At 50.4% G+C, this 21942-nt stretch overlaps 2 protein-coding genes across 2 annotated transcripts in view; one reads left to right on the forward strand and one right to left on the reverse strand.

Annotated features, from left to right (window-relative positions):
• The window catches only part of LOC119102721 (uncharacterized), a 35473-nt gene extending 27899 nt beyond the window's left edge, over positions 1 to 7574 (reverse strand). The window contains exon 1 of the mRNA XM_037226178.1: positions 7509 to 7574. The gene's annotated coding sequence lies outside the window, so the exon portion shown is untranslated. The remainder of the gene's footprint in view (positions 1 to 7508) is intronic.
• Positions 7575 to 7827: 253 nt separating this feature from the next.
• LOC119102722 (uncharacterized) lies at positions 7828 to 21611 on the forward strand. Its single transcript, XM_037226179.1, has 16 exons — positions 7828 to 7947; positions 9369 to 9513; positions 10245 to 10429; positions 10832 to 11040; positions 11978 to 12110; positions 12659 to 12785; positions 13200 to 13274; positions 14660 to 14761; positions 15251 to 15342; positions 15570 to 15635; positions 16542 to 16625; positions 17302 to 17426; positions 19657 to 19765; positions 20244 to 20411; positions 20718 to 20778; positions 21037 to 21611. The coding sequence occupies exons 2-16, from the start codon at positions 9372 to 9374 to the stop codon at positions 21267 to 21269; spliced, it is 1911 nt and encodes a 636-aa protein (XP_037082074.1). The 5' UTR covers positions 7828 to 7947; positions 9369 to 9371; the 3' UTR covers positions 21270 to 21611.
• Positions 21612 to 21942: the final 331 nt, after the last annotated feature.

Raw genomic sequence — 21942 nt, forward strand, 5'->3', positions numbered from 1 at the left:
GAGTGCCCGGGTTTGGCCGTGTGGTACGGCTGGTCAGTTGATACGCACCGCAATTAATTCACGTTGACCTACTTTATGTTGAGATGAGGCACAAGCATTGTGTCGTGTCAATCGGCTACACCAGGCTGTATGAAAATACGATTGTTGTACGTTGTTTTGGCAGCGTCTGTAGGCGGCTCCAATGCCTATACCCTGATATAAATGACCGCATTTCGAATGCACGTGCACCGAATTCAGTGTTCGAAATAGCAGGACACATGCGCTGTTATTGTTGCTGCGATGTCGCTGGTACACCAGGCATGTTCAGGGTATCACATTTTTCCGTCTCGAATCACGCAATGGATCTGCAAGTGCGTAACCCTCTATACCGCCAGCGCTCTCCCTATCACTAAAGCGCGGTTACTCACCACATGCATTCGTCCTTTCCTATCCAATGATTGGTTCATTTTTGGCGGTGTAATTGCGCAAGACCCAACGCACATTTAAGCGCCAAAATTAACCATGGGTAGTTGCAAAACCCCCCTTGGCGTGAATTTGGAAAATAGAAAATATTAGAAACACTCCCTTTAATCTCTACAATCCCGGTCCTCCCCATTGCAGAGATGTGGTTATGCCCGGAACTCAGACTACACACAATGATATACAAAGTGTCACCGCTAGTCACAGCTGTTACCCAACATCCACTGCGAGATTATGCTTAGTTTGGCACCATCATACACGTACGGCAAAAGCCAGCTATAGCATTACAGACCTTTTCGGCTTCCACCACACTCATTTTCGCAGCCACACAGATGTCGGTTGCGACGAGAAACACAGCAACGTCAACGTAAACCAGTGAACATAATCGCAGTGAGCAACCGCCTATGTGCTACCTCCAAGGGCTACATCCACGTGCTGTCACGTATCAGACCATTGGAACAAGGTGAATGGAGTTGAGACAAACACAAGCATGAACTCGCATCTCTCCTAAGCTACCTTTATGATCAATCATCTTCATTGTGGTAATAGCTGATGACGTTTGTGACGCAGAAGCTTTTCCGCGCAGGCAGATTCGGATTCCAAAATGTGGATGCCGTAATATAACGGTGTTAAACATAATGGGCAATTAATGTTTATTGAATGGAAACGAAATATTTTGGATCCAAAACGCAAGCGTAAGCATGTAACAGTCTCAAATGGAATTTCTAGACGATAAACACAGTGAAGACACCTTCAAATTTAAAATAGGTGCCTGCTGTGTTCGAGACGGTTTGTGTACTGTTCGGGTGCTTTAGCAGGCTGAAAAAGAAAAGAACGTGGCCATAAATTGCCAATGGTGTAGTTTTAAATCAAAATAATCATTTCCGTACTGATGTAGAACCTGGAAGGCAACAATTCGCAACGACGACACGTTTCAACACCATCCAAAAATATTACATTTTTGAGCCATTTCACGGCAATGAAAGGTAAAAAAACCCTGAGATGTGAGGACAAGGCATCAGACTTTCCGAAAGTAGTGATGCAAAGCACAAGCCATGTCTTGAAAATGGGGAAAACCTACGGCGGGTTTGAGTGGGCCTATCCCGACGTTATTCTGCTCGCCAGTTCTTGGAAGACACCGATATTTCTATTAATCTGGCAGTCATGTGAGGGCTTCATTTTGCTGGCGTTACAACTGCTAAGCACTGAACACAAACGCAGGCTGTTCGTAAGCCACCAAATACAGGACTATCTCCAGGTCGGGGAATGCCAAGGGGAGGGTAAGTGCCGCGCGAATGCTGGGGTTTCATGTTCGCCACATTTACTGTTTGTGCTTCGATGCTTGCCCCGTGCACGCCTATGTTTAAGTGTCATGCAACCTGGCAACCCAGTGAGTCCTTTTATTTCCGTGAAATTGATGCTCTCTGTCTATCCAAAGGGGATGTTTGCAATCTTTTAGCGCAGCGTCTCCAGAAATATCTTTTCCGCTTGGAGACGACTATTGTCGACAGAAAATGGGCACAACAATGGGGAACCCATGCGCTCCTTATCTCTCTGGCGATGACATTTTTTGAACCAATTCGGCACAAAGGCCCTGGCCGCCAGCCCATTAAAACCAACTTTCCTAGCTAGATTCATCGATGGAATATGGACGCACTGACAGTGTACCCTTGAATATTTTTTTTGAGTTCATGAACATTCAGCATCCGAATTTAGCTTTTACGTTGGAGAATACACGTGACAGAAAGGGGTTCATAGTTCGATGCACTGGCACCAACAGAAAGGAGGAACACACAACGCACATCGTCAGAAGTGGAGCTGTTTATCAAGCCAACTATCTCCGGTAAAATTATACCTGTGGATCTGCGCATCCAACTTCCACTATCTGAATGTAATTCGTGCATGTTCCATACAGCTCTTAACAACTCATTTAGCTGTGAAAAGGAAAGGAACAGCATAAATAAAAAATGAACTTTGCTGTTGGCCAGAGGATATTTTCCGGGACTTTTAAGTATGATGTTGGAAGAGGTGAAAAGATCTAGAGCGCTTGGAGGGATGGGTGGTAGGAGGAGGGAACACTTGCTGTCGGACGACGGGTTCGTTTGAGATAATGAACACATGCGGGTCGCTAAAAATAAAACAGGGACACCCCCTTACGCGACCACTTTTTGGCAACACAAATAAACTCAGGCTCACATCCCGGGAAGTATGGACCCTATACTCCTCAAAGTGCAGTAAAGACCTAAGTCATCTACACAGCACAGGACCATTCAGACAGGTAAATAAGTGAGTCTAGTGTCTAGTGTAAAAATAAGTCTCATAAAACGGCTCACCACGGCCGATTATGCGAATGCGACGAGCGCCTTAATGTGTGATGCGTGCTAGCTTACAATCGTTTACGTGCATGAGTGCTGCCTGACGCGTGATGCTGCATGCCTATTTAACTTAACTTGTTTGCATGTATAAATGATGCGTGATACGTGATGCATGCCTAGTTGAATTCGCTTGAAAGTTTGGGTGAAGCGTAGTGCGCAATGCCGGTTTATTTGAATTCGGTTGCATGCGCACGTACTATTCGCGTACTCTTAATATTAGATGAGCACTGTATCGCGGCAGTAATGGCTATCAATTGGTCCTTGTTTCATCCCCTCAATGTTGGTGATCTGTAAAAACTGCGTCTGAATGTTCAAAAAAGGGCTGCATTATCGAGAAGGATCGGCGGGCAATTCTGAATTTATCGCTGATATGTGTTTCGATAGAGCCATGCTGCTACAATATCAACGCATCTTTCTCTCCATTTTCCTGGTTATTCTGCGAGGAATAAACCCATTACTACTGTCTTATACATGAGTGACTACTACATCGACAAGACGACCAGCGACAAACATCTGGAAGTGTACGCAACTTCGCCAGGGCCTGACTTGCTTTACTGTTCCGGACATGTTAATAAACGCTCGCCTTAAACATGTTTTAATTTATGTGAAACATTTTACATGGCTGGGTGCTTGTTGAAAGTGCCTCATGACAGGACGTTGGGAATGCATGACTGTAACATGGTGCCGAAGACCGAAATGTTTGTACATCCACTTGCCTGGCTCCACATCCAGCAGCACCCACACTTTATTTCAAATTCGGATGACCAAAGACAAAACATAATTTCGGGTAGTCCGAACGAACAAGTGTATGATGGTGCTAAACAATATCCCTTGCAAACTCGTGTCATCTAGACAGTACATAAGCAGTGTATTTCACGACCCCTTTACACATTCCGATGTACTGAACGTGTTTGTTTGTTTGTTTAAAGCATATCCTCCTTCAAGTTAGACATGATGCATGTCAATCAATGACTCTCCCCCGTGTGCCGCCTCAGATCGCGTCGGGCACCCGATGCTAGGGGGAGGCGACACTGGGTACAGCGGCGGCTAGCCTGGGAGTACCAGATTGGTGCTCGCTGGATGAGTCGGTATGAAATACCCACATTTTTCACGTATTGAAAAGTAGGAAGGTATGGAAAGTCCCAAAATAATGCTGATTTTAAGATCAAAATCGTCGTCTTTCTTTAAAATAACAATCTTGAAATATTAAGCAATCTAGTGTCTATGCACTGCTCATAAGTTTTTAGCATACTGGGTGTGAAATGTAGCCGTCCTTATGGTTTATCCCCCGTTAAATTTTGGATCCGTGATGGACACTTTCCTCGATGCGACCGTTTGAAAATTACCCTTTTTAGACTTGAACCGGAAAACGTAGATAAACCCAACACGGAAGTTAAAAGCTCTCCATTTTTTTCTTCAAAATCGTGTTCCGAGCAAGAGAAAACTCTGGAAGAAAAAAAAACGGGGAACCGCAGACCAGAGCCAATCGTCAACGCATTTTGGCCCCGGCTTCACTATACTTTGACGGTTGCAGGGATCTCACCCATGTAAGCGCAGGAGATCACGAAGACCTCTTGAATGCGATAGCCGAGCTTTGTGGATAATACAATGGACACTTAACCTCCCTGTTTGTTAAGCCCATTAGCTTATTTCCTTGTCACAGACCACTTCAATGAAACCAGGCAACATCCTGCGAGCATGGTGGATACCTGACTTTTTCTGGGTGTGATGGTACGTTGATAAACGCTGCTCTCTGTAGCGGTATCTGCCGGCTGTTGAAGCGGGTCAATGACATACCTGTTTAATGGCTCACTTGCCACCCGCATGCAAACGCACATAATATGCGGCAGCTGTTCAGCAAGGTCGACGGCGTGACGTGACAACTGGGACGGTCATTCACGGAAGCGCTCCGCAAAGAGACCGCGGCAGGTGTTTACGTCAGTGAGTCAGAGAACATTCAACATTTTCTGCAGCTCCTGAGTCTCTCCCAAACTACATGAAAAAGATTAAAGTCTTCCATGGAGAGGGATAAGTGCTAGTTTCATCCCTCGACTGTGTTTTTGGCGGTGATGAGTGAAAAGGATGCAGAGATCGGAGCCCATGCCATAAAACATGTCCAGAAATGCCACCTTGAGCTGCAGGAAGATGTCTGCCTGCTCACTCTGCTGGTTGTGAACCTCGCTATCACAGATTATGGCCAGTTATTCAACCAGGACACAGAGCTGGTGACAGGGTTGCCACTGATAAAGCACCTGGACGTCCACCTTAAAATGGAAAAAAACTTCCTGCAAACACTCAGGCTGCGGAGAGGCCGGTCTCAGTGGTGGCAGAAGCGTCAGATCTCGCGATCGACGAAGAGGAGTGGCATGAATTTGCATGACCATGCCTGAAGCATATACAGCTCATCACAACACAATCAAGACAGCAGAACTTTGCGTTTTCGGCAGACCAGAAGCGTGAGTAAAAGCAGATGCATACAGCAGCATCACATTTAGCAAGCAACTTCCTCTTTTCCCCAAATCTTTGTTTTTATCCACAGATTTTGACTAACCCGCACCTTACATTAGGGGCATGGGAGTGGGTCGCTTCACCGCTTTACAAGACTTGTGATCACCAGTGACGAATGGGAGCATGTTTCTGTTTGTGTGGAGAAAGAAATGCACCCACTATATTCCAAGCTTGAAGCCATTTGATTTAGTTGCATGTTTCATCCATTTTTTCAAGATGGGTGCCTAACCATTGATATGCCTGTTGAAGTGGATTACAAAACACATGTTACATGCCACATTTCAGTGAAAAAAGGAGAAGCATTGGTTTGTCCCACCAGATCTTAGTACTAAGGAGTTTGATAAAGAATATCTATTGGCCAGCACAGGCCAGGTTTTTAATACTTCAGACATGCTATTTGGCACCAAATAATAATCTGTTCACCATGTTCCGCAACTGAAAATACACCCTATATACATTAGGTGCACAGGGCATGCTGTCACTCATGCAGTACTAGCAACATCTCACTAGTACAACTGGTGCCTCTTTCTCACTGGCTGTTATGTGGGCAATAATATGACCCCTCTAGAGTTGCTCCAATATCTCCCTGACATGCCAAGCAATCATTTTCAAATTATTGCTGTTGGGCTAGAGCTTATCTTCAAATTGTTCAACTGAGTTCTGAGTAACATGTTTTGTGGGAATGCTGCATAGCAAATCTTTAGCTAGCACAGGCAGCTGGTTGTCTGCCACATTTGAATAAAATATTGTAGAATGGATTGTCAATTTGATATGAAAATTTCTATGTACATAGAAAACACATGATAATTTGGAAACATAGCATTCCCATCTGTGTGTGCAAAACATGTCCATTGAACTGCACATAATGCATCCCTGGAATCCCAACACAGTACATGAGTGGCACTGATAAAACAAACAACCTGCCAATCACTAGCTGGCACACTGTGACATTCACATACCCCTGATATCAACATTTCCTCAGAACAAAAAGCATGTGATAATATACTGAAAATTGACAGGAACACATCAGATGAGTTCATACAGACAAATTACATGGTTTTCTCAACACTGTCATGTAAAGCTGAAATAATCAATTTATATCAAAAACTGATATTTTACCTAGCTGGGCTGGTGGGGCTAGATACCAGCCTGGAAAAAACAGAACTTAAAACCAACTGCAAAGTTTTACTGAGACCAATCTGATATTTTCTAAAAGGCTCTATGCCTCTCAGCTTTTTGCATCCTCAGGATTATTGCTTTGCCCCCCCCCCCCTCCAACACACACATCATAGATTAACTCTTTGAAAAATAACAAATCTGGGCATGGCCATTCTCTTCTGAAGAACTCACAAAGAAAACATGATGATCTTTCAAAAGGCAAGTGCACAAGAAATCACAATGACAAAATGCAAAAAATGAGAATCCCCGCTAACATTGGCATGAACAAACTGCAACTGATTGTGTAAAATCAGCATCCTGTCTTAAGATGTCACAATATTTGTTATAAGACATAAAGGGTCAGGCTCAAATGGCTAAAACATGATGTAGCATTAAGATAAAAGCAAGAGTGCAGTAAAGTGACCAAATCTAGTTGAAAATACAATTTGGAATGTCATTCAGCATTTGCCAACAAACCCAATTTTGCACAAATCTCCCATGTACAAGAGGTACCATTTCTTTAATGTAACATCTGCCCCACATTGAGACTCAGTAACTTAGCCTTTCAAATGTTTTAGCCTACTATGTACCACTTTCTTAAAGCTATATTAGACATACATTAGCAGCCTTACACTGGTTTCCTCCAACTCAATGGCAACTTGTTCCATGAGCCCGTGATGAAAATGTAAAAGCAAGCACAATTGGATAACTCACACCACCAATTTACTGCACCAAACCATGGAGCTGCAGATAGCAAAACCCGACTGGATTGTAATGACTGCATCTACCACGTCACATCATAACCCGACCTCTTTTAACTCAACCCATTTTCTTCCGCAGAGCCTATGCAGAAAACCAGGCACGTAATAGGTAAGCTCCAAGTTCCTAACTACAATACAGGAAAACCTAATCTTTCCCTCAGGCCGAGCTAACTTTGAACAGTGAAAGTTGTAATAAAGCCTGCTGAAGAAATGCTCACCGATTCAACGACGCGGGGCCCACACTTACCACCAATCCGTGATGTTTACCACAACACGCCGCTGGGGACTCGCGCCCCGATCCTCGCCCTCACGATCGCGGACAGGCCGCCATCTTATGACGTAAAAGAATAATAGCACATCGAAAGTGATAAGTTTTCCAAAAGAATGGTCCAGGAAATGCGACGATTTTTCGGCCGTTGATTAAATCAATACTTCCAATGGATATTAAAAAGCGTTTTCTATGCAAAACAATGCAATCATAAGCGCTAGTTCTTGTTACACCACCTGAAATGCTGACGTCACTATCATGGCGTCGTTTTGATGCATACGTCGGTGAGATTATTCGGGTTTGTGCCGCGGCGGTTGTGCGTAGGTTTTGGAAGGGGGACGGGCATGCCCCGGCGTTAGGTCGCAGTTGAATTGTATTTACATATACGTTTTACACATTGGGGAATTGACAACGAAGGGTAAGTAAATAACCACGTTCTTTTCCATGAAATTGTAGAGTTACTTCATTTCGTCGCGTTTTCGGTCGGCTTTATCAGGCGGGCTCCGAAGTGTCGTCATATGTGTGGAATTGACAGTATAGGGACGGCGGTAATGGGCGGGGAAGGGGGGGGACAGGGTCAGAAGATGTCTCTGGAACACGGTATGGCCCTTGGCAGCATAACGATTTTGTTTTGGCATATGCTTGCCGTCTTTAATTGGCTGGCTGCAGAAAATGGCATGCTAGTCAAGTCCACATGATTTTGGGGGCAGGTCCTATCCTGTCTCAGATGGGGCAGCCAACCTCTCTTCTTAGGGAAGATGCTGATGATGTGATGGCTTGGGCAGCCTCAAAGATTTTCCTCGTGATCTTATGAAGACGGACAAGTGTTGCTGAATTAACCATTCAGGGTGTTGTATGCTACCTGTATGCTACTACTGTTACAGCATTTAAGAATGCAACTTCCATTAAAAGTGCAAACAATAAGATATCACAGTATTACAGCTGCCATTCTGGCATTGGCCTATTTGGCAATTGGCATGAGTTGCTTGTGGCTGGTTTACCTGCTCAGCACAAGCAGCAGGAGCTGGCATAAGTGAAATGCGTCAGAAGGCCTTTTGGTTATATCACTCCTTTGCTTTTTACAAACCTCTGTGTTTTCCAGTTTTGCTTAAATACTGCCCCAGATCAGTGCCTTCCTCAAGATGCCATGACCCGTGCTAAGATAATGTGAGCTTCTTTACTCAAGAAATTCCCTCCCAAAAATGTATACAACCCGCCCTAAATATTAATCCTTGCCTCATTACCACCACAGCAAAATCTTGTCAAAATTTTCCTTGTTTTTGCAGACTGGCAAGTAAGTATCCACCTTATTGTATCCCCCCCCCCCCATCATCCCCTCCCACACCCCAGAGCACATGGCAAGCAGAGCTGTCAAGGTAGCATCACATTTTATCTGAATGAATGCCCTGAAATATTTATTATCACAGAGTCATAGTAACATCATCATCATCACCATCAGCATCACCATCACCATCTTTTTAATACCACATATAATAAACATGCATTGGACAGCTTGTGATAAAAAGAAATCCAACTATGAACAATAAAACACACTTTGGACATATTCATTATGCATGGATGCTTCATAAAACTGCACACTAAGGTTGTACTGGTACATTCTAGGTTCAGGTCAGTCATTATCAACTAAGCAACTTAGACACACCATATGGGGGCTGCACTGGAGAATGAAGGCAGCTTTTCACTCTCCTGTAGGATAAGTTTTATATCACTGTTATATTGTTGCTGACTGGATAAGTGAATAGGTAGGTGCCATAAGCAAAGCTTACCAGTTATGCTGTGACAAACTAGAGACAAATATATTATATTCTATTATTGCAGACCATGAAGCTGGCAATAAAGCAGCCCAGTGAGAGCATGCCAAATATCCTCACTGAAGAGGAAGATGAGGAGAGTATGGCTGCATCTGAATTGCAAGACATGCCACAGGATGACATGGAGCATACAATGGAAGAGGAAGATGAAGGTAAACATGGGGCTGTCTTTCATTGTAGATGATGTCAAACTGTTTACTCATGATTAGTTTGCTTAGGCTGATTTTAACCCAGAGTCACTGCGGGCATGGCTCGTTGAGTGTCCAGACTCTGAACTCAAGGAAGAAAATGGAATGATCTTATGCATGTAATGTGCCCTGTGAGATTTCTATCAGTCACAGTTGCCAAAGGCTTGTATACCATGATTCTTCATTGAATATGGTGTGATGCTGACACCATGGCTGTTTCATTTCATGGCAATAGAGAATGTTGGCTTCAGCTTGTTCTTAAATTCCCAGAACAAAGATTCAATATTATGTCATGCAGGCTTATGACATTGTTGCCAGTACCTGCAGGCTCTCTTATTGGCAAGTGCCAGTTAACTTTAGATGACAAAAATGCTGAGCATTATTTCTAGAAAGCAAAACCATATAGTCTACCACATGTGTGGTATAGTATATAGCAGTCAATTGGCTGTTCTGTGGGAAAACAATGGATGGGATTTCATGGCTTAGTTCAACAATGTCCACCCAACTGGGACTGATGTATAGTTGTAGGTGGAAATAAATGTTAACACTAAAGGATATGTGCAATTTAACATTCATTCTGTGGTTGACACAGCACAGCTGGTTGCCATTGATCCCTTGGGAGCAGACACAGTGCAGCGAGTGTTGTCATTAGGAGGCCATGTCCAGCCATGGTCAGTGCTTGTCTCTGTCGACAGACGTGCCAATGACCATCCCGGCGGACGTGTCGTGCGTGGTGCCCGGCTGTGGCCGGCGCCACGGCCGCATGTGCACCTTTCCCGTGGAGGGCGAGATGCGCGCCGCCTGGACCAGCGTGCTCGAGGCTGTATACCCGACGCTCGACATCAACGCGCCAGAGCCCAAGCTCAAGCTACTCTGCGAGGTACGACACAGCTCCGTTGGAGGCGTTCCGGACTGCAGTAACGGGATGCGGCCCTGGTGTTTTCTGCTGTGGCATGTTAGGTATCAGTGTGTGAACAACAGATTATCATTGTATTTTATGCAATGTATTATATTTTGTCATGTGCCTACACAACTGCTTCAGAGCTTGTGAAACACCTCTGTGTGGTACGCGTCAAGTTGTGCGTGTGCGTGTGCGCGTGCGTGTGCGCGTGCGCGTGCGCGTGCGTGCGTGCGTGCGTGCGTGTGTGTGTATGTGTGTATGCGTGCGTGCGTGCGTGCGTGCGTGCGTGCGTGTGTGTGTGTTGTGTCGTGCATCGGTGTGCTTTGTATTCTCAGGATACCACCTGCCGCCCTAATGACCCTGTACTCTCCGCCATCGCAGGACCACTTCGAGTTGACAGACTTTGATGAGCGCGGCCTGATCCAGCCGTCAGCGGTGCCCACGCGCTTCCCAGGCGGCGTCAAGGTGATCTACAACAGTAGCGGCGAGGCCGGCGACGAGGAGGCAGTCGCCGAGGCGGCTGAGCCGGCTGAGCCGGCGCCCATTGCCTGCTGCGTGCCCGGCTGCACGACCGTCGACCTGGCGGACAGGTCAGCCACCGCCGGACCGCTGGCGCTGCCGGGCAGGACCCGGGATCGGTCGGGTCGGGTCGGGTCGGGTCGGGTCGTGCTGGACAGGTGTGCCTTGGAGCGAGGGCCGTTACGTGTCTCAAACGGACCTTGGTGCGTGTTTTTGTGATGTAGCCTAGGCCAAGCATGCGGCATCACAACGGGAAAAACGGATGGGCGTTTCCGAACGGAATAAGCGCTCGGTGGCGGTGAATGAGTTGTTAATCTGTTTCGAGATTCGCGGCGTGTATTGCCCAGTCCTGCTTGAGATGCGGGTTTGTTTTTTGTCGCTGGGAAGCAGGCGAAATCATTTCCCCATGGGAAGCATCTTAGCCGGGCTGCTGTGGTCGGTGTTGGCGGCAGTGGACGACGTCATAGGGGGGGGGGGGGGGGGGGGTTGCAGTGTGTGCTGCTGTGGTCGGTGTTGGCGGCAGCGGCTGACGTCGGGGGTCTGCGGTGTCTGTGCTGCTGTGGTCGGTGTTGGTGGCAGCGGCTGACGTCGGGGGGTCTGCGGTGTCTGTGCTGCTGTGGTCGGTGTTGGTGGCAGCGGCTGACGTCGGGGGGTCTGCGGTGTCTGTGCTGCTGTGGTCGGTGTTGGTGGCAGCGGCTGACGACGGGTGGTCTGCGGTGTCTGTGCTGCTGTGGTCGGTGTTGGTGGCAGCGGCTGACGTCGGGGGGTCTGCGGTGTCTGTGCTGCTGTGGTCGGTGTTGGCGGCAGCGGCTGACGACGGGTGGTCTGCGGTGTCTGTGCTGCTGTGGTCGGTGTTGGCGGCAGCGGCTGACGTCGGGGGGTCTGCGGTGTCTGTGCTGCTGTGGTCGGTGTTGGCGGCAGCGGCTGACGTCGGGGGGTCTGCGGTGTCTGTGCTGCTGTGGTCGGTGTTGGCGGCAGCGGCTGACATCCGGGTCCTCGGTGTCTCAGCATGTACCTATTCCCGGAGGATCTCCATCGCGCCTGGTCTTCGATCATCTCGGCAGCTACAAGCAAACATGCGTGGAAAAGGGGTGACCTGGACCCGAAGACCCAACGGCCCTTGGAAATGAGAGTTTGCAAGGTGCGTCCTTCACTTTGTTTGTTTGTGCAAACTCAGTTTCTCAGCTTGTGCAAACTTGCTGCAAACTCGGCCGTGAACACTGCCAACAGTGGCTTATGTACAGTGGAAGTGGCAGGATTTTCTGGAACCGTGTCATGTGCGCATGCGTGCGACTTCTGTTTTAAAACCTTTAAGTGTGGCGTGGGTTGTCCTGTGGCCGTTTGTGCTGAACTCAGTATGTTCATTTCATACGGCCATGTTAGGCGACAGTACAAACAGTGCGGTTTGCACTGTCGGCTGAGATGACGAGCGCGTCGGCTGTTGTGTGGGGTGATTGCACGGACGTCTGGCCGGCCCAGCCTGCAGCCGTGTCAGATGCGGTCATTGGTGACGTCATCCGACGTGTGTGTCCTGGTCCCCTGGCCTGTTGTCTGACTGGACGTGCGCCCCCGCATACCTCGTGTTCGGTGGCGACCTGTCACTGGCCGACCTTGACCTGGGTTCGGCCTCGCGCCTCGGCGTCGCCTCGCGAGCCGCTGCTGACGTTACCGCCCCCCGGTGGTGGGCAGGAACACTTTGTGCCTGAGAACTTCAACGCGGACAAGACTCTGAAGGCTGGCTCCCACCCCAGCCTGTTTGACAATGGCAAGAAGAAGGTGATTCTCCGACCTTCGACCGCCGCCGCCGCCGCTCAGAGTAAGGGCGCTCCCTCTCCTCCTTTCGCCACGACAGGGTCGCTGACCTGATCCGCGACCCGTCGTACGTATATTGATTGTCATAACACTTGCGAGGTTAAACGACTTTTTGTGGTACGAGCGGTAGCCGGTTTGAGATACAGTGTGTATTGAGTTGCTTTCACAATTAAGCCGTATGCACCAATGCGCTCATAAATGAGCCTGCCATGCCATGTCGTCCTTTGAAACGTGATATACGTTTAAAACCTTTAAGTATGGCGTGGGTTTTCCTGTGGCCGTTTGTGCTGAACTCAGTATGTTCATTTCATACGGCCATGTTAGGCGACAGTACAAACAGTGCGGTTTGCACTGTCGGCTGAGATGACGAGATGACTGCGCTGACGAGACGCTGAGATGACCATATACTGTTTCGCAGCGCCTAAGCCAAAGCCGGCCCCCGCAGCTCGGAAGACGTACACACCCAAGCACATCAGCCATAAAACGGACCCAGGTATGCTTTCCAAAGGTACAACACCCAGAGGCTATTTGTACCAAGTCTGGGAGCATGACCCTGGTGGAATGCACCGAGGCTGGTTTGTATAGATATGAGGATGCCTCTCGCAATGGGTCTGGATAAAAGATCATACAGTCATTGGCCATAGCCATGTCTGCAACGTTTCGAAATGGACGCTTTTCACGTTCCCACTTTGCTAGCATGGCAAACTGGAGATGCTAAAACCACGAAGTGCTGAAGGACACGGGTTGGAAACCGTCTAGGCCTGGGCCGCCAGGTGTCACGGCAACGTAAGATAAGCTTATGACCGCGCAGGAGAAAGCAGGTAATCGTACTGCCAGAGCGCGGCTCGATGTGTACATTCCCAATATCTAAGGACTTGTGTCAGGCCTCGGCGGCGAGAGCAGCGGAATACTTGAAACCCACTGCACGGGGTGGCTAAAGTCGCCAATCACTAAACTGTCAACGTCATCCGACCTTTGGTTATGCCAGTAATTGTCCGGAAAACGTGCAACGCCATCGTTGTCAAGGCAGACCTCCGAAGTGATTACACCTCCAGCTTCCGACTTCCGAAGGGGTTGCATCTCCGACCTATAACATCCGAAGGGGTTACACGCCTTACCTCCGACCTCCGAATGAAGGGGTTACACCTCCGGTCTCCGACATCCTAAGTGGTTACGTCACCTCTGACCTCCGACCTACTAGGTGGTTGCACCTCTGGCCTCCGACCTCCACCCTCCGAAGTGGTTACAACCGCCAGCCCTTTAAATCCATGCAGCCATCGATTAAGAACATCGGATCACGCCAGTTTCATTGCCCGCTAATTTTCCCAGTCATGGTTGGGGATTTATTTGTGGAAGCACATCATCAGCGCGCCGCTACCTCTTGAAATCATGTTATAAGGATATTCTGATACATTTATGTCCCATTCATATATGTTCCCAAAGGCGGCGGGTCCAGTCGTTTGTATATGGATATTAATCTACTTATAGTAGCTAGCATGTATGTAATCACCTACCTAGTGCCGCGTCGTAACTGGTGTCCAACTGGTGGTCCCCATGCTAACGGAACAAGTATTTGCCATCTGATGCTGAGAACCAGGGCGCCACCATGTTCTTTTGTTCGCATTTTGGTTGTTTTTTTCTGGTAGCTTGATGACGGTTTTATGCTCCAACTTTGCATTGAGGTGAAACGAACTGTTTATATGCGGTGAGACGCCCTGTGCCAGTGCTCTGCGTCGTGCCTGTGCCAGTGCTCTGTGCGGTGCCTGTGCCAGTGCCTTGCGCGGTCCTGGGCCAGTGCCTGCGCGACGCCTGCGCCAGGGCACTGCGCGGTTTGTGGCGGGCGAGGGCGGAGCTGAACCGGCGCCCCACTGTCCGCAGGGAAGAAGATGGGTCCCGTATTTGTAAACGTGACGGACGAGGGCCTGCAGCTGGTGCACAAGAACGGTGCGACGGTATCGCTGCAAGACCTGACGCTGGCAGGTCAGGCGCGGGTCGGGCATTGGGTCCGGCCACTCAGCGGACTGCTGTGTGCAGCGCTAAGACTGTTGCAGAGGCGCCACACGAATGTGTGGTGTCTGCGGCTGTGGTGTGTCCTTTCCGCGGAGGACTGGCCTCGATGGAGGCCGCAGACGGATGTGTGGCGTCTGCGGCTGTAATACGTACTGCCACAAGTTCGGCGTTTGTGTTGAGTCGGGTTCTGTGCTGCGTGCTGCCGTTGGAGCGCGGGTCACGACCTCGCCTCAGCCGCGCGATGAAGTACCGCGCTGAACTGGATGCTCGTCAGTCGTTCGGGACGGCAGTCGGCCTGTGTCAGCTTTGTTGGCTCCACGCGGAGCTGCCCGGACGTGGAGCGCGGCTCTCCAGTGGCGCGGCGGGCGGCGTGTGCTGAGCTACGAGCCGCGCCTGCGCCGTGACGCCCCACCTGACCTGACCTGACCTGACCTGACCTCCGCCGACTGGCCGCCGCAGAGCTGCGCCGCATCAGTGACTGTCTCAAGGACAAACTGAAGACGGACGTATCTGACGACGAGAGGAAGAATCTTAAGCTCTGCGAAACACAGGTCAGTCACTGCTCGCAAGTGACGGGTGTTGATCACTGCGACCATCAGCGGCGTCTGCGCTGTGGATGTAAGGTCGTCGGATATGGATGTTGCTGTGTAGGACCTTCATTTTAACGCTGACCAACGGAGTGCACTAATTGTCTACTTGTAGTGTCTCTTGTACCAGAGTTCGGCCCTGGTAAGTTATAATTTCAACGACACTAACCGGACTTATGATTTGTTTCTAGGTCAATCCAGTGCTGGAGGAGAAGGAGGCTGGCGAAGCACAGAACCCTGATAGTTCTCCTGTGATGGTGAGTACCGCTGTACTCTGTTGTGTACATACATGGCCTTGAGAGTTCCCCCGTGATTGTGAGCACCGCTGTACTCTAGTTCTGTGTACACATCTTGCGGTTTCTGCTCCCACGCTCATAAAAATCGTAGCGGCAAGTATGGGCGAAGCTGGCTCAGCGAGTTCGTTTGATGTCGTACTTGTGGACGCGGCCTGAAATCTCTCATCTCAGTGTACGAACCTTGCGTCGCGTTGTTATCTTCCGTTTGCCATTTTTCATTGTTCCGTCTATTTTGTGAAGGGAGATTATCATGTTTTGTGCTGAATTTTAGGTTGCACCCGTACGCAACTAGGAAAGGCTTGGATGAATCGGACCGTAGAGCCTTCTCTTAAATCTTTCCTGAGAAGCCCATGTAAGCCATTTGAAATGGCTATCTTCACTGCATTTTCAATGGGACTCCTTGATCACCACCATAAAACGTGCTCTTAAACCATATGTACTTTGATTTTGTCCACTGCAGACTTAAAATGGGTTCCTTATACTGTGCACGAGCAGCTGCTTTCTCTCAATGGCAAAGTGTTGAAAACGCTTCTATACAGAGAGTGCTAGCCGCTGGCCGATTGGTCGAGCTCAGGCATGGGCTTATGACAATGGCGTAACAGGCGGATTTTAACACAGAAAGCGTGAATCTGAAATTACTGTAGCACAAAAAAAATGGCGCTTATGGCTGACCCATCTTCAACAGATGGCTGTTACGGTATTTTGATAGTGACTGATGCTATATGCTCACAGCGAAGCGGCACACGTGGGGACGTATCTACGTGCTCCAGTGTATATGGACCTGACCGATCTGCCCCCCTTCGCCCGGGCTCTGACTGAACCTGTCGCCGGGCGCGTCTGACCTGACCCGACCTGACCTGACCTCAGGCGGATGTACTGGCACTGAACCCGGACATGGATGACGAGGACGTCAAGCGTCTGGTGGAGGGCATCAAGCAGGTGGATAAGCAGGTGAGGGTGCTCATTATCCCGACCCCTGTTCCAGCCGCAGCCGCAGTTGCAGCTGCGGCCTGGTCGGAGATCGGTGCTGGTCGCGGTCGGGTGCGGTGGATTGAGAGGGGCGTGGGGAAGGGGTCATGGGATGGGATGGATGGGATGGGATAGAATGGGATGGAATTGAATGGAATGGGATAGGATAGGACAGGATAGGATAGGATAGGATAGGATAGGATAGGATAGGATAGGATAGGATAGGATAGGATAGGATAGGATAGGACAGGATAGGATAGGATAGGATAGGATAGGATAGGATAGGATAGGATAGGATAGGATAAGATAGGATAGGGTAGGATAGGATAGGATAGGATAGGATAGGATAGGATAGGATAGGATAGGATAGGGTGGGTGGGGGAGGGAGGCTTTGGTGTAAGCGTGGCTCTACTATATGTGTTTCAGTCTGTCAGTCTCGACACATTTAAGTGTTCCGTTATTGCGACGCCTGCTATGTGGACAGTTGTCGGTCGTATTCGATGTTATCTGTCAGCACCCGTGTGATGAACATAGCCATGACGTCCAAATGTGTGTGGTTTTGATGAAACAGCTAGCGGTGTCACTGGACACGCCGGCGGCCGTTTGTCTCGCTGCTCCGCCGGTCGCGTCTCCGACGGCCTTGTCGACTTTGCTTCAGCGACGCGAGTACGAGCGCTCGCTTTCCCGCTACTTCGAGGACTCTGACAACTTCGCCAGGGAGTCGGAGGCCCTCACGCTGAAACTCAACACGCTCAAGAGGAAGATCTCCGCCATGGAAACCACGTCAGTAACTAGTCCAACGCATTCCAAATGATTTCGCGGGTGGTTCATTCGTGAACGAGGGGAACGGTCTGTAGACGTTTACGCTCTGATGTTTGTCCGATCAGAAGGTGGGTGGTGAATTTTTAGGGGCGAATAGACCGGCCGAGCCTGTCTTACTCCGATTGCCCCCGCCGAAAAAATATCAGTGGGTTGAATGCGAAAGATGTGGCATAATCTCTTGAATAACGCGCCAGATCGGTTTTTGCGGGTGGTCCTGCTCGTGCGATAATTGCTCCACTGTGGCCGCTGCGGCTGGGACAAAGTATAAATATGTTAACCTCGATGTCATGGCAGTGAAGAACTGTGGCTAGTAACACCTGTACCTTGTGGTATCGCATGCCTGTTATCGTTCCTGGAAACTATTGTAAGACTTTTGTAGGGCCGGGCCTGATAGCAGCCACAGTAGATGGGCCGAACGCTTGTTTTTATTTTTGTTTGGCTTGCCTCATTTTGTAGAAAAAAGCAGATGGCATACTGTGATTCTTATCGTACAACCTCCAGCATGTCGGTGGCTCCACAGACTTTTGAAAATGTGGCTCCGTCCGTCCACGCTAGTTAGACCACTCCCTAGTTTTACTGGCTTGTACTACTGCAACCAGTAATATAAACTTTGTTCTCGTCACCGAAAACATCAATCTCATTGCCATGCAGTCGGTAGCAAAACGTGCACAACCAGTTGCATGTTGTGCTGTCTTTTCAAGGTATGCCTTCGTACGTTATTCGGGCTGTGTTTCCCTGTAGCAGGTAACTTGCACCACTTTCTAGTATCACGGCAGAAATTTTGCCCCTCCTATTAGTTTTTTATTTGTATGTAACGAAAAACTTGCGGGATGAGGAGTGTTTGAAGAACGCCAGTCAAAACGGGATGTGGTAGTGACAGGCCTGAGTAAGCGACACGAGGCGAACACAGCCTGATGAAGGACGATCACACTAGCGAGAGCTGCGGCCGGGACGTGCGGTCGGTCACTCGCGATCCAGCACGCAGCTTGCGGCTGCTGGGGGTCAAGCATTTGTTGGAGGATTGCGTTTGGGTCACGGCAACCACAACTGATGAAATACTTGAGAGAAGGAGACAAAGTATCCAGAGAGAGAGAGATCAACTGCATGATGTAGCTGAAGGACCACTACAAAAGAATTCGTCAACCTAGCACTGTCGAAACTATAGCAACGTCAGTAGTAGGCTAGAGAGCGGTCAACGTCGCTTTGGAGGCCTTCGCCATAGAACCACAGGGTAGGGGCGAGAGAGAGAGAGAGAGAGAGAGAGAGAGAGGAGAGAGAGAGAGAGAGAGAGAGAGAGAGAGAGAGAGAGAGAGAGAGAGAGGGAGAGGGAGAGGGAGAGGGAGAGGGAGAGGGAGAGGGAGAGGAGAGGGAGAGGGAGAGGGAGAGGGAGAGGGAGAGGGAGAGGGAGAGGGAGAGGGAGAGGGAGAGGGAGAGGGAGAGGGAGAGGGAGAGGGAGAGGGAGAGGGAGAGGGAGAGGGAGAGGGAGAGGGAGAGGGAGAGGGAGAGGGAGAGGGAGAGGGAGAGGGAGAGGGAGAGGGGAGAGGGAGAGGGAGAGGGAGAGGGAGAGGGAGAGGGGGAGGGAGGGAGGGAGGGAGGGGGGGGGGGGGGGAACGCGCGTGCAGCCAGCTCACTGTTACCATTTTCCACCCCAACACGGGCACATTTCATGATACTTTGCCCAGTGGCTGAAACTGTAAGGCCTCGCAAGTTCGTCGATTTTGTGGATTACAGTAGCCTGGTCATGCCAGGTCCAACCAGCCAAGTTGTAAGCTTTTTTTGCGCGGATCCTATGCAGCAGGTAACCTCCCATCGCTCCCTTAGCGTATAGACTCCTGAAAGCCAGGCATCCCAAGGCATTAATTTGTTGATGATTGATGCGTTTTGGTTGCAAAGGATTTTATGTTTGTGTTGGTATTTTGGTATACTGCACTGCTTGGTGTTCTAACGTTTTTTTCGTCGTCATTTTTAGGCCTATTACCACCACATAATCGGTATTCGTTAACTGCAAGTTATATCATTATATGTATGTATGGCGGAATTCAATGGATGAAAGTTGCCGAAATGAATCCCTGTACTCATGTCCTCAGAGTGACTTGTTCAGTCGGGTGCCTTGTGGGCACACGATGTGGATAGCGTATCCCTGCCGCTCTGTTACATGCTGGCGTGCAGCTCTGTTGTGTTTGTGGGGCAGGTTTCTGCGGTTCTTCAAGTACCAGGATCAGCGTCGGGCCCTGATGGGCGACTCGCAGGTGAAGTGGGCCGTGCCCACGCTCACCATAGCACGCGACATTATACAGAAGGTACGCCCACCACCCTCCGTCCCAGCCCCACGCTACGGCCGAGGCGTCCTTGTCACTCGTGTGGTGTAAAACACGCTGTGGGTGAGCGCATCGAAGCCGTGGCGCGTCGGCGATCGGCGCTGGTTGTTAGCGGGCGGCAGGGCGTCGTCTCACCGGTGAACGCGATCTGTTGGAGCTGGGCGTCAGCTGCACAGCACGTCTGCGTGCTGCTGCCGGTGCTGACCCTCTGGTGGGCGCGATCTGTTGGAGCCGCCGGGCGGCAGCTGCACAGCACGTCTGTGTGCTGCTGCCGGCGCTGACTCTCTGCGCGTTCGTGTGTTGTCTGCCGTCGTATTTGGCGCCTGTCAGTCTGCCGCGCGTGCGAGCTAGTACGGCTACGGCTGCATGGTGACCGGGCCTCGGACGGAATCTAGCGCGCCCGGCTTCTGGGTGGCGGTGGCGCTTGTCGACCATGACACGACCCTGCCGCCGTCGCCAGGTGGGCAAGACGGCGTACGGCCGCCTGCTGCGCATGGGCTTCCCGTTGCCGTCGGCTGACGCGGTGGCGTCCTCGGTCGAGCGGGCCAGCGCCGAGAACGTCCAGTGGGGTCTGGTGGACGTGACGGAGGAACGTTCGGCCGAGACCGGCTCCGACGAGCGGCTCGAGGTGAGGGGGGGGGGGGGGCGGGGGAGGACGGATGTGAGGGAACCTGACCGTTGTGTTGATCTTTACCTCTCCATCGTTAACTATTCTTCACTCTTCTGAGGTTGTCCCTTACGGTCCCTTCTATATCGTTCGTCGAGGGAATCCTTTGCTTTTTTCGTTCACGTGTTCGGTTTCCTGCCGGGGAGAACTGGGCCGAAAAGAAAGTTAATTCTTGTTCATGCGATGTGCGGTTACGTGCACGCAGCCCTTAAATGGGTCCGCGAAAGGTAGTGTTGAACTCGCCCGTGACCGGCTGTTGTGTTGCAGAACGGCTCCACGGAGGAGGACGCACCAGCTGCCAAGAAGGCGCGCACGGAAGACTCCGCTGGTGGGTTTCTACGTGTCTTACAGGGTGTCCATGTCGCAAGATGTTCATGCAGATATGTGCGCAGTTACTGATTTGATGTCATGACGCCAGTAGTCTGTTGCCGTGCTTCTGTTCTTGAGACGACCTCCGAAGGTTTGCCTCACTCGGCCCACGCCTACCGGAGCTTGGTTAGTAGATGCACGATGACCTCTGCCGTGCCGGCCGTGGCGCGGCTGCGATTCGCCGGCGCTCTGACCTAGTTCGGCACCGCCCGCCCAGGCGCTGGCGGGGACTGCGGCGGCGCCGGCGCGCTCCAGGGCATCACGGCCGAGCACCTGCAGGACGTGCTCGCCGGCAAGGGCACACTGCAGGACTCCCAGGGTCGCATCATCAAGGTCTCCTTGGCCGAGGTGCCCGGCGCGCCGCCCGGCGCTAAGACCGTTGTCATGGAAACGCCCGACGACGCCGGAGAAGTGCGATACGTGCCATCTGCCGACGGTGCTGACGCCTAGCAGTGCGCGTTGCTGGACGTAGAGGGCAGTGCAGGCCTTGTCAGTGTCACCTGCAGGTGAACAGCGGTCGGGGGAGGGGGTGGGAAGGGCTTGATTTGGCTCACAGGACAATGGATGCGTATCACGGGAGCCTCAAGGGTTGCATCAAGAGGATCCTGACGTCACAGATGTTGATGCCGTGAACGCTCCCACTTGGCCTGTGATCAAACGCAGCCTCGCAGCGGACGGATGGTTCACGAACCCTCGGGATGAAAAGCGCCGGCCGTATGTTGTCGGATGTCATTAACCATTATAGTTATCAGTCACCATCGTCGTTGTGAATACATTCATCATTTGAAGCTTCATGTGGTTTGAAATCACATACAGTTCACGGATCATAGAGACCAGTGATAACGTGGCTTTCAGTCTGGTCCCTCAGCGCGCCAGCAGAAATGTGAGCTGGCGTCGATCATGACAAGGATCTAGCTGGATATGTGATCTTTGCAGGGCTGAGCCAGGTTGGCGAGTGGTATGGGCCAGGTCGGTGGGTGGTCGAGTCCAGATCGGGAATAAGCCTCCGTATTGCTGCATTCCGGGTAGGCGACCCTGCGACGTCAGCATCAATGGCACCAATGCTACGGGAGCGTAAAACCGCGTTCTTTACGGGCTGGTTTAAACATGAATATTTCCACAC

Source organism: Pollicipes pollicipes, unplaced genomic scaffold (genome assembly GCF_011947565.3).
Source record: "Pollicipes pollicipes isolate AB1234 unplaced genomic scaffold, Ppol_2.1 Scaffold_5724;HRSCAF=6776_pilon_pilon_pilon, whole genome shotgun sequence".
Lineage (NCBI taxonomy): Eukaryota > Metazoa > Arthropoda > Thecostraca > Pollicipedomorpha > Pollicipedidae > Pollicipes > Pollicipes pollicipes.

Excerpts from the sequence above, each read along its gene's own strand:
- LOC119102722 (XM_037226179.1), top strand. The coding sequence starts at position 9,372 with ATGAAGCTGGCAATAAAGCAGCCCAGTGAGAGCATGCCAAATATCCTC. Across the intron at positions 10,430-10,831 it reads AGCTCAAGCTACTCTGCGAG|GACCACTTCGAGTTGACAGA; the intron begins GTACGACACAGC and ends CCGCCATCGCAG. Across the intron at positions 12,786-13,199 it reads CGCCGCCGCCGCCGCTCAGA|CGCCTAAGCCAAAGCCGGCC; the intron begins GTAAGGGCGCTC and ends ACTGTTTCGCAG.